Genomic DNA, 12,165 nt, shown 5'->3' with positions numbered 1-12,165 from the left:
AAGTTCTCCAGAAAAAAAAAAGGACATACTTTTATATTTAATAGTAATAATATAATTTTAAAATACTTATTTTGCCTTTAATAAAATGCTTTAATAATTTAGAGATCAATTATTTATTGTAGATGACAACTGACAAATGAAATTAATCACATAAATTAAAGACAAATATAATATTTTATCAAATATTCTTTTGAAAAAATATATTTTATTTTTAAAATTAAAATCCAAATATATATATATGTAGAGAAAGACTAGGTAGTAGGAGGATATCGCATCAGATACCTAACACCCCACCCACCAAGTGGACCTCACGGGGCGGAGAAAACTCACCTAACTCCAAAACCCATCTATTCAAATGCATTTTTGTTACGCACCCAAATATTCTCCATTTCTTCTTCTTCTTCTCTTTCTCTGTTTCTAATGGAAGCTCAACTGTTAAGACTTTCATCTACTCCCATAACAACCCCTCTTATTACTAACTATTCAAGAAACAATACCCTTTTACCCCATCAAAAGTTTCTTAAGTTTCACTTGTCAAATTCAGGTACCATTAAGCATGGCATTCGACCCATTCAAGCTTTTTCAGCTTCTCTTGGGTAAAAAAGATACAATCTTTACTCTTCAAATTTAATTTTTTTTTTGAAGGACTATGTTTCTTGAAAAATTCAATCTTTATAAGGCTCTGCATGCGTTTGGGTTTAATGGCACAATGAATTTTTTATTTTTAGTTAATGGCTTTTGATTTTTTGCTGGATTCCAGTTTTGAGTTCTGTTTTTTTTTTTACGAAGTTACTGTGAAACTATCTTTGCTCTAAGAAAAAACTATCTTGTATGGCTATGTTGGATCAGGATTAACTTTAATGCTACTGAATTGGGACTTTGACTTCCTTTTCCCCAATTTAAGTTATGCGTTGCACTGTTATTCTTGTGCCTGTGTGTCAGTTCCTATTAAATTGAACATGGTTTTGGCATTAACAATTAGCAAAGCAAGAAAAGGTCAAACTTTTGAATCCAGTTTATCCTTCACCTAATCTTCCTTTTTTATTCTGTGTATTAATTTGGAAGGTACATGGTACTCTGTAGACATAGTCTAAACTTGTATGTCTAAGTTTTGGGGTCCTTTGGGCACATGCTGGGGAACTTAAATTTATTGAACAGAAAATGGAGTTCAACCTTCTGATCCCTAAGTTCTTTTGAATTATGGAATGTCCAAGAAATAGAGTTGGAATCTAATGTGACAAAAAGTGTATTATTCCCTCATTCTCAATTATATGATGGTGTTGGACTCTGTATGAAATTTAAGAAAGAAAGATTGTTGAAACTTTTGGTATATGTAACATTTCCATAGATATTTATGTTACTAAAAATCATCTACTAAGCTTAGAAGTTTAAAAGTAAGTTGTTTTAAAGTATGGACATATGTCATTCTTTTTAAGACAAATTGAAAAGGAAAAAAGGGGTGTCTCATAAATTGGGACAAAGAGACTAAATAGTAGGTGTACTGAGACTACCATACTGTGTCTTGCACATCTTTAAAAGGTGTCTATTTGCAGTGTGGAGGCATTACTTACCTTCATATTAAAGAGATGGACAAGATGGGCATTACCTAACTTCATATTAAAATACTTTAGTGCCGTAATTACAACTCAGAAAACATGTATTCTTATGTGTCTTGCTCTTTTCCTAGGGAAATGAAGAGAATAGATGAGACAGAAAGTTACACTCTCGATGGTATAAGGAACTCTTTAATTCGACAAGAAGATAGCATAATATTCAGCCTTGTGGAGAGAGCTCAGTACTGTTTCAATGCGGAGACATATGATCCTGATGTTTTTGTGATGGACGGGTTCCATGGCTCTTTGGTTGAGTATATTGTCAAAGAAACTGAAAAGCTTCATGCGAAGGTACTTTCATCCTAAGCTTGTGTGGATAAAATATATCTTTTCTTTGCATATTTTTCTGATGGATAGCTTTACAGGTTGGAAGATATACAAGCCCTGATGAGCACCCGTTCTTCCCAAAAACATTACCTGAGCCAATGTTGCCACCCATGCAGTATCCAAAGGTGAAATATCGATTGCATTGTGATTTACTCTCGTTTTGAATATTAACATGCATTGTTCAATACCTTGATAATCCATTGAGACCCTGAATAACCCAAGAAATTTAATAACTCATATACACGTCTCTATTTTCGATATTGTAATCATAATCATCAGACATTGATTTTCTAGAATGATGCGCTGGATGCTAAATATATGCTGCGATAAGCTGGGGAAATTTCTTCCCTAACTGTGTCCAAAGTGTACAGACCAAGAAATGAATGATTTATCTGTCCTCTATGTAAGTTTTGTGTTGGGTCCTGTCCATTGAAAGGACATGTACATTGAACTTGGATTTCTGCTTCAGTCATAGGATGATGAGTTGTGTAGTATTTCCCTATATTTTATCAAAATATCCAGTCTTATTTAGGTCATCCACTCATGAGTAAACCTTTTAATTTATCTGTAAAGGTTCTGCACTCAGCTGCTGATTCAATAAATATCAATGTCACAATATGGGAAATGTACTTCAAGAAACTCCTCCCAAGATTAGTGAAGGAAGGCAATGATGGTAATTCTGGATCTACAGCAGTATGTGATACCATTTGCTTGCAGGTATTTGTTTCTTTAAGTTCTATCTGTCCAGAATTAGCTTGTGATTAGGCACTAGTTATTATATTGCTTTTCGTAGCTCTTCTTATTGACATATTATAGATTTGCAATTCCATGCTGTCCCTTACGCAGTGTCAATAATTTTTCCTTTTCAAGTCCCTTCTTTAGAACAAAAACATCAACACAACTCATGTTATTTGTTAGTTGGCTCCTTGAAGTTGCCTTTCAAGGCTCTGTTGAATCTTCTCTCTGGACTGCCAATATCATTACGACACTAGGAACCATCTTGTGAAGAAAATGAACTCAAGGCTTTGAAAATAAGTGTGACTGTGGTGATACCTTAAGAAGAATCTAATCCATCCCTTTGCAACAACTTCTCAAAATCATGTCACATTTGATGATTAGTTTTCCTGATACATCAGGACCAGCTTATCTTCCCTCCCCTTGACACTGTGTTTCACTTAAGTTCCTATTTTATTCGACAATTCTTGTTACTAGTGAACTGCCACAGCTATTTTCTCTGAGAAATCTGTGCATTTACATAGTTAGAACTTAGAAGCCTAGATATATGTTTGCCCTGTCCTCATGGCCAGTATGTGCATACCTTGACTATTTCATTCGATTCTTGCATCACACTAGTATCTATATGGGTGACTCTATGCATCAAAGCTCAGGCAGATTAAGAGAAATCACGTATTCTTTTTTGGCTTTTGCTGTACTCGAATCCATGTTCCCCACGTGCCAAATAATCAGACAGTTTGTGTTCAATGAACCCTCTAACAAGCCCTTTTTCCCTTGTTCAATCACACCAACCTTGTTTCCCGGTTCTGTTTCTCTTTCTTTTATCCTATTTTGGTATGGATTGGTGCTAATGAGACAATGAGTGAGCATGGAATTCTTGTCCAATTGCAATTTGAGTGTTGTTTATAGCTTGGATGGTGAAGGAACTAAAATCTTCCTAGACGGATTTACACCCATTAGAAGTGGGAGTGGAGGTTCTAGTGGGCAGATAATGCTAGAGATAGAAGTGGTTGAGAACCATGAAGTCTCAGGTTCAATTCTCAGCGGAGGCCAAAAACAGGTGATTCTTGATTCTTCCAATCTGTCCTTAGCCTTGATGGACAGAGTTACTTAGTACTTGTTACTGGTGGGAGGTGGTAGGTATTCCATGAAATTAGTTGAGGAGCACGAAAGCTGGTCCAGACCGAACATTGCAAAATGTTTCTGCTGGGGAGAAAATTAATATTTGAACAAGAAGAATCATTGACGAACAGCGGACTTAGTCTGTGCCTACTGTGCAGGAGTATCAGCTGGTATTATATGATAACTGAGGTAATAGATATGTATAGGATTTCGTACGATCTATTGTTGGGAAGGATAACAGCTCATTAAATGATTTTGGAAATTTTTGTTTCTCTGATTTGTGCCCTCTAGACTGCTTTTGCCTTCATTAGTGTGAAATTGACATTCAAATTACATCAACGCTAGTGAATTAGGAGCTGTCATGTAGCGACATATCAAATATGCTGATTTCAGAATTTCCGTTGGCAACTGGATAGGATAGACTAGAAAGAAAACGACACCAAGAAATTGCATCGCCTTGAGATTACCCTACCGGTGTTCTTATCTGAAAGCATTCTTCTATCCACTGCCTTAAGAGTTTGCAGGTTACTGATTGCTGAGACCTTGTATGCAGGCCTTGTCAAAGAGAATTCATTACGGAAAATTTGTTGCCGAAGCAAAATTTCGAGCTTCACCAGATGTCTATAAGGCTGCTATAAAAGCACAGGTAATCCATTTCCTGATACGTCCAATTTTATTGCTTAATTTCTGTGCTTTGTGAATTCGTGTTAAAGATAGGCAAGAGCACTTATAATTGATATTTTGTGACGGCTATCATTCCGCAGGACCGAGACGGTTTGATGGATTTACTAACCTACCCTACAGTTGAAGAGGCTATAAAAAACAGAGTAGAAATGAAAACCAAAACTTATGGACAGGAACTGAACAATGGACCGGAACATGTAGGAGATCCCGTGTACAAAATCAAACCATCCCTAGTTGCTGAATTGTATGGGGACTGGATCATGCCATTGACAAAGGATGTTCAAGTTGAGTATCTTCTGAGAAGACTGGATTAGGGGCAGAAAAACATCTGATGGAATACAGGAGCATTGAGTTGTATCATACTGTTCCACCAGATGCCTATAAATATATGATGGACAAAGTTTCTTATAGTGATTTCTGGCATTGTAAATGAACATGGAGGTGTTGAAGAACTAAACAGCGATTCTTCTCCTGAGAATGTACCGATAAAAAACTGTTGTAATTTATGATTTTTAGTCCTTGAGAATGTAAAAGAGGGATATGTCTTTGAATAATCAACATTATAAGCTGGTCTTTTCCAATGAATTTCCACCCTGTTTCTGTTGGTGCCGCTTTTTTTTTCAATGTGCTTTTCTAGATCTGTTTGAAGCTTTCATATATGTACAGCTCTAGTTTCTGCACGATGGACAAGAACATTTAATTAGTTGAACAGATTTTCTATCATCATTGATTATTAAAACAGACGAGCACTCAAGGACAAATACCTGGCGTGAGTAGTGGCACATCATGAGATTCTTCATAAATTTTTTTTTGGCTGAACAAGGAAATATATTATTATGTCAAAAATTGTCTACACAGACTTGTGGCACTGTCACTGAACTAGCAGGAACAACAATATTTACATACATCACAGGAGCACTAGAAGGAGTAGAGGTACTTCCATGTATATACATAGATGAAGAGTGGGCTGAAAGAACTGAATTTGTGTTCACTCTTCTCCTTACTTGTCTGCACAAAACAACCAAAGTTGATGGAGGAGGGCTCGAAAACGTAGTAGTCAAAACAGTAGGGGTGCTTCCTGTGCTGCTAAAAGCTAAAACTGCTAGGCTATCTGCTAGTTTGTTCTGCTCTCTGTAGACATGGCGGACAGTAGGATCATTCGGAGGCACCTGCAGTCAAGCAAAAGAGGTGAAATGTTAGTAAAATCAGTGTACAACAATCGACTAGCAGCTGAGCATCCACATTTATTTCCAGAGGCAAAAGATGACGATCCAATGCTTATTGTAAGCCCTTGAGTAAAGCATGTAATTCGGTGTCTAAGGCATCCGCAGTGACCAAAAGGCCTGAAAAACCCAAGATCCAATCACCATAATGATTACTAAACACCCCTCCTATACCACCTAAAGTAAAAGAAGCAGGTATAAAAGCACCATCGATATTTAACATAAAATGGTTACTGGCTGGATTCCATTTAACGTATAAAGGAGATTTTACAGTCGAGTGCTGCGTTTTTCCTGCCAAAAAACAATACTCAATGGCAAGGTGAGAGACAAGGGCGGGAGAAGGCATGAAATGCTTGCCCTCAAAGATATATTTGTTTCGTTGGGTCCAAATATACCATAGGCAGAAGGCTAGAAAAATCAATCTAGGGGTCATCCCAATGTAACCCTTGCTATGTGAGGAAAGGAAAGATTCCAGCCAAGAATAAGGATATCTCTGAGGGTCAGCTAAGGACAAAATTTGAGGCAGAATGCCCAGTTCTTCCCAGAAAGAAGCAATCTTAGAGCATGTAAGAAAAAGGTGGGTTATAGATTCCACATCACCTGAATTACAAAGCTGACAGACTGGCAAGGGGATGCAAGAGATGTGGTGAAGGCAGCAAGAGATTGGCAGTCGCCCATGGTGTAATAACCAGAGAAAATGCCTGATTTTAGGAGGTAATGACAACTTCCAAATCAAAGCATAAGCAAGAGTTGAGGGCTGAGTGGTATGAGTCGACTGAGAGAGAGTGTTATAGCAAGAATGCACAGTAAACTTGCCAGAAGGTGTTAGGCCCCAAGAGAGTCGATCAGAGGCAGTAGTATATTGAGGGAAGTAGACCGACTGAAGTAGCCTAAGGACATGGTGAGGCAGGTCAAAGGATAGAGTTGAGAAATTCCAACTATTGCCCGATCGGTATTGGCTAATTGTACTGGCCAGTTCATGGCGAAGAAGCGGACCTTGGATGAGTGTACGGAGAGCCAGGCCAGGCTTAATGCAGGGCTGGTTCCAGAAGTTGATGTGGTGACTGTACTAGGTCTCCAAAGAATCCCAGATTCGCAATATTTCCAACCTTGCTGCAAAGTTTTCCAAGTTCGGAGGCAGCAGTTGAATTAGGTAAGGAGCGAGAGTATTTATTCCGCAAGATCATGGCCCACAAATTATTTTGTGAGTTGTGGAGTCGCCAGGCATTAGATGCAAGAAGAGCATTATTTTTTGTTCTAAGGTCCTGGATGCCTAAACCCCCTTGGTCCTTAGGGCTGTGACAGTGGACCAACAAACCAGATGAAGCCTTTTCTTTATGGGAGTTATTCCTCAAGAAAGTTGCGTTCATAGCGCTCCATGGCCTGAACAACAGAAGACGGGAGCTTAACAACTTGCATAATATGATTGGGCAGAGAGTTGAGGGTAGAGCGGATAGTCTTAATATTGTTATTTCCTTCTCCTGCTGCCGTTCTTGAAGACTCGTTCGTGGCAAAGAACTTCTTGCTTTGGTATAATGGAGGAGCTGAATGACTTCCTCTACTATTCCTTATAAACTCATCTGTTTTAACTCTGACTCCCAGCATTAATCCATTTATGCGAGTTCCCATCGACCCTAGCAGGCAGCATAGCTTGTGGTATTCAGAAGGACCTGAATTACAAACATCCCATGGATCAGGTCCCCCTATACTGGCCATATTCTCTCTAGAAAGAGCATAAAAATTGAGGCCAAACTTTGCAGGATCTGGGAACAAGCAGTCCTCTTTTTCCACAACTGTTGTAACAACAACTTCATGTTTAACAGAAGTTTTGATACCATTTTCGGCAATGTAAAGATTAGCATCTTGAAACCAGGCCCCGAGCAAAGTATCTGGTGGCAGAGGAGTCGGTTTTGGACTAAAAGGTAGCAGGCCAGAACAAAACTTTTCAGTCTGTTTGACATTATCCAACAAGATGTTAGTCTTCATCCAGAATGTCCTTGGTTAATGAAGATTTTTCTGAATCTCCTGACAAAAAATTGACCTTTGCAATGCCTTGCTCTGAGTTTTGCACCTAGAGAAGTTCTCAAAATATAATTCTTGCCTCTAGGATACCTTTGATTTAAGACCTGGTTGAGATCATCAGATACTTCAAATCCAACACTATAATCACTATCAAAATGATCCATCATATATCAGGCTTCTGCGCAAAGAACAGCTCCGGGTAAATGGTTTCCTTCTCTCATGCATGACATGCAAACTGTCATCAGATCAAGTGACTACCTAAATGAGGCATCTACTATTGATCTGCCAGCTACAATTGTTTGACTCATTCTCCCATCACAAACTTATTAACAAGCATTACAGATGTATGCAATAGATTTCTGTTGGGAATTTCAAGAAATCAGAGAGAAACAACAAAGAATCATATCATTTCAAAAAGTACTTGGTCTGAAATAAAGAATTTAATATACATCTGGATGTCATCGTCTCCTAAAGATAGGAAGGCTCCAAGAAGATTGATGTAACAAATATCTAGATCTATGAAAAATTGACGTAAATTTTGGAACAAAGTGATTGTTAGGGAAACAAAGTGTAGAAATGATAACTTATAACATCTCTTATCCATCAATTTGACCTATATACCTTCACAATGTAAACATCAGGACCTGAGATATAACCTGAGAACTTGAATGAACCATCGTTTGCATTCAATTTGTTAAGGGAACTCAGATGTACCCCAAACCCACTGGACAATAGCGGCAAGGGAGAAGGAGAAGCACGTGCGCAAAGCAGGTCATCCTCATTTCATGATAATGAACATAATCTAATAAACCAGATAGGAAATATCATTAAGTTAGCTGGTATGACAAAGACGGACTTTTCAATATCAACAATTTTGAAGGAGACACTGGCATGCACAAGGGCGATTCTTAGCACAGACTCTTTCAGAAAATGCAAGACCCTCTTTGGGCTTCCACAGATTATATACGCAAACCAAAAGATCAATCGACAAACTACAACTTTAGAAGTAAAGTATGTAAACCAATTTTTTTATTTGTTTGAACTGTGAGAAAACTAGAAGTACTTGGAGTGCATTTGGTTCATTCAAATGGTTGGTGGTAAAATACATCACGAACAATGACTGCAAAAGAAAAATCCCAAGAAATTTACTTATAAGCAAACATCAGTCAACTCATGTATCATGTATCAGGTAAGCTTATACAGAATTTCCCATTGTACATGCATTAGTCTGCAATCATCAATTACAAGGTACAAACACTTGTCGTCCCGTTTACAGTGTGCTAAGAACAAAGACCAAGTTAGTTGGTTTATAACTATCCTAATAGATACCACCAACTAAATCTCAAAAGAGCTTTACCGCCATACCTTACGATATCCATGTCGCCTCCCATGAGTTTTAGAAACAAAATCCAACAAAGAAACGTAGCTCAGAGCCTCTCCTTTTAAGCCAAAGTTTGCTGGGAAAGCATGCATATCATCTGAATGATTTGTATTTTGATGCCACTGGTGTAAAGAAGCACACAAAACCATAGTTAAAACGGCAAAGACAAAAAGAAAGCATAACAAAAGATGAAAGAAACAAGCACCTATTGTCACCAGAAGCTGGGTAGAAGTGCCAAAGCACCAATATTTTTTCCAGCTCAACTACAGCTGTTATCAAAGGCGAAAAGCGCAAAAAAGCTCTAAGGTCCATTACAGATGAAAAGCATTCAAACTGCAAGTCAGAAGGGAATGGGTTCAATATCTACACATTATCATGGAAAATACATTGCCCCTTATGCATAGTAAAGGGGTAAATTTGACTCTTTTCCCTTTTTTCATTAGCAAACTGAGGCTCAGATTTGTATTATGACAAGGCCAAAGACACAACCACACCATGGCTGCAACACATGATTGCATATGTGAGTTATGCTTCTCAATTAAGGTCATACTGGGTTGCACTGGCAAGATACAAGTTGAGTAATCTCAATGCCCAAATTTAGTAAGCCCAGAAATCATCACCGCCTCTTTATTAATTTTCATAGTCATGCTGTCGTTGTATAGTTGTGGATATTGCCTTATGAGCATACAAAAATGAAATGAAACCCAGAAAGTCAAGTGTACTCTCTCTGTCTCTTTCTTTTTTAAGGGCAGTTGGTTTGTTAAAAAGAAATGGGGAATCATAGGGAAAACATTGAGAGAAGGTCAACTACCCTTGATAGAAATTCGAAACTCTTTGCTGTCTCATTCTTGCCTTTTGTAGGCTAACCTAACAAAAGGGAATTCACAAGACTTCAAGTGTCTTTCAGCCAATTCTTTCTCCTGAGGCTCAGATTTGTTATAAAACCAGGCAAAAGTAGACAAAGCAACCGCCATGACTGCAGACCTCAATTGCAAAACGAAGATGCCTTGCTGGGTTTCCTTGTCAAGATAAGGGTAACTCCATTTCCTGACCCAACTCTATACAACTTTGTTTTTCATCATCACAGCCTTGGAGTATTTGTTGATGCAAATTCTGAAACTTGGAATAAAAAATGCTAGGCATGACAATTCTATTACAAGATCAGAACATAAGCAAGATAGAATTTGAAAGAGATTATGTGTCCTAGGAGACTTAGAAAGAGACATTGTAATCTCTAGTGCATTCAGGATTAATATGAATGCAGTCTAAGATAATTTTGAAATGTGGGTGAAAGAAATGAAGCTAATTATAACTGAAACATGCAGTAGAAAAAATCAGCTCTTGTTCAGGTCAGGAACAAATGGCAGGACTAGTTTACCTTCTTTCGACTCCCCTAGATCTTGTAATTTGCTATTCCAGATGTTCATAAGTTTCGCTTTCACACTTGACCTGAAGAGAGAAACATTAGGTCGTGCGAGTTACTAACATACTTGATTGAGATAATATCAGAAAGGCCTTTCTCCTGAGGCTCAGATTTGTCATAAAACCAGGCAAAAGGAGACAAAGCAACGCCATGGCTGCAGACCTCAGTTGCAAAACAAAGATGCCATACCGAGTTGCCTCGCCAAGATAAGCGTTGCTCCATCTCCTGACCCAACTCTATACAACTTCATTTATCATCATCACAGCCGTATCCTATAATTAAAAGCTAGCATTGGGACATAACCTTACCCCGATCCTTTGTGGGTGACTAGAGAAGTTGTTACCAATAGGCCGCAACTCAAGAAAATCACATTCCACAACCAGTACTGGAAAAAAAAACTAAACTGCAGTGTACTACATCTATGATTCTGGAAAAAAAAAACAGAATCATAGGCAAAGCATAGAGAAGGGCAACCCCCTTGAATAGAAATCCCGTTATTCTCTCTGCTGACTCATTCTGAGCTAGTAAAAAAGATCAGGGCTTACAGAGAAGGGAGTTAACCACCCCTAAAAAAATCCAATAGTTTATACAAGATGATTATAAATTGCACATCTTAACCAAGGCGGCAAGAATAACAACATAATTTTTTAAGAAAAGCTTTCTTGAATTTCCTTAATACGTACAATGCCAACATATTCTTGAAACTTGTATAGAAAGCCAACAAGTTCCAATGCACGCAAGAATTCCAACATAATTTGACAAGAACTTGATAAAGAAAACAGGTTCTTGATTTTTTCATAATTTAGGGTTTTGGTCGGAAATCATCAATCGGACAAAGACAGCAGGTTTAGTTCCGAGAATTACAAACCTTTTTTATAAGGATAGAAGAAATCCGGTGGAGTAACGACGGTAGCGTATGAAGTTGAGCATACTTCTGTAATAGGCGGTGGGATGTTTTTATGGTTTTGGCAAAAACAAATAAGTTACTTAATACTATAAAATATATTATTTTTAGTAACTTTCTAGCACTTAACTTATTATTATATATAATAACTTAAATTATTTAACTCATGCAATTTTCACAAAAGGATGCAGAAATTTTAATCCTAAATTATGTAATTATAAATTGATATTTTTTATATAGAAAATAATTTTTTTAATAATTAAAATAAAGAATTTAACTTAAAGATAATTTTGACACTACAATCTTTTCGTGGTAGTTTTCACTAAATTCACCACAAGAAACTGCAGCAATTATTAACATCAGTCCAACAACGATTGTTTTTTATATCATCTATTTAATCATGTAAATATAATTTGATCAAATTGGGTATTTGTGGACATAGGTAAAAAGAACTCACGTACATTGACTGTTCTGAAAAATATAATTTAAGAGTGAAAATTAATTTTTAATTCAGAAACCTTTAAAGCGTATATATTTTGGAAATTCTATATTTAAATTATATATGGAGTTTTCTACTGTTCATGAATTATAATCTTTTTATATTGAAATACAACGGAAGAAGGGAAGGGCAGAGGCGGACCTACATGTTTGTGTGGGAGTGTACAGTTAACTTCTTGCAATTTTATTTTAATTATTTTTTATTTTCCGTCCAACTCTCTTAATCTTTTATT

General features: G+C 37.2%; 2 protein-coding genes across 18 annotated transcripts; one reads left to right on the top strand and one right to left on the bottom strand.

Annotated features, from left to right (window-relative positions):
* Positions 1-318: 318 nt before the first annotated feature.
* On the top strand, positions 319-5,066 carry LOC107009704 (chorismate mutase 1, chloroplastic). The gene is made up of 6 exons (XM_015209056.2): positions 319-596; positions 1,688-1,904; positions 1,979-2,065; positions 2,514-2,657; positions 4,351-4,443; positions 4,562-5,066. Exons 1-6 carry the CDS (start codon positions 421-423, stop codon positions 4,793-4,795), a joined length of 951 nt encoding a protein of 316 aa, XP_015064542.1. The 5' UTR covers positions 319-420; the 3' UTR covers positions 4,796-5,066.
* On the bottom strand, positions 4,869-11,518 carry LOC107009712. Of its 17 annotated transcripts, none has more exons than XR_003576691.1 (8): positions 11,399-11,518; positions 10,486-10,556; positions 9,919-10,220; positions 9,313-9,440; positions 9,092-9,229; positions 8,348-8,528; positions 5,246-5,650; positions 4,869-5,156 (listed from the first exon to the last, which is right to left on the bottom strand). XR_003576691.1 is itself a non-coding variant. In XM_027914523.1 (8 exons), exons 5-8 carry the CDS (start codon positions 9,197-9,199, stop codon positions 5,134-5,136), a joined length of 444 nt encoding a protein of 147 aa, XP_027770324.1. In that variant the 5' UTR covers positions 9,200-9,229; positions 9,313-9,440; positions 9,919-10,226; positions 10,486-10,556; positions 11,399-11,518; the 3' UTR covers positions 4,869-5,133. The 17 variants fall into 17 exon arrangements, 14 of the variants coding, with proteins under 14 accessions (XP_027770324.1, XP_015064552.1, XP_027770325.1 ...); XR_003576692.1 differs by having other exon boundaries at positions 8,383-8,528; XM_027914523.1 differs by lacking the exon at positions 8,348-8,528 and having other exon boundaries at positions 5,246-5,295; positions 5,388-5,650; positions 9,919-10,226.
* Between the last annotated feature and the right edge of the window lie 647 nt (positions 11,519-12,165).

This window comes from Solanum pennellii, chromosome 2 (assembly GCF_001406875.1).
Source record: "Solanum pennellii chromosome 2, SPENNV200".
In the NCBI taxonomy this organism is placed as follows: Eukaryota; Viridiplantae; Streptophyta; class Magnoliopsida; order Solanales; family Solanaceae; genus Solanum; species Solanum pennellii.
The sequence above is the reverse complement of the archived record's forward strand: the minus strand, read 5'-3'. Positions and strand labels throughout refer to the sequence as shown.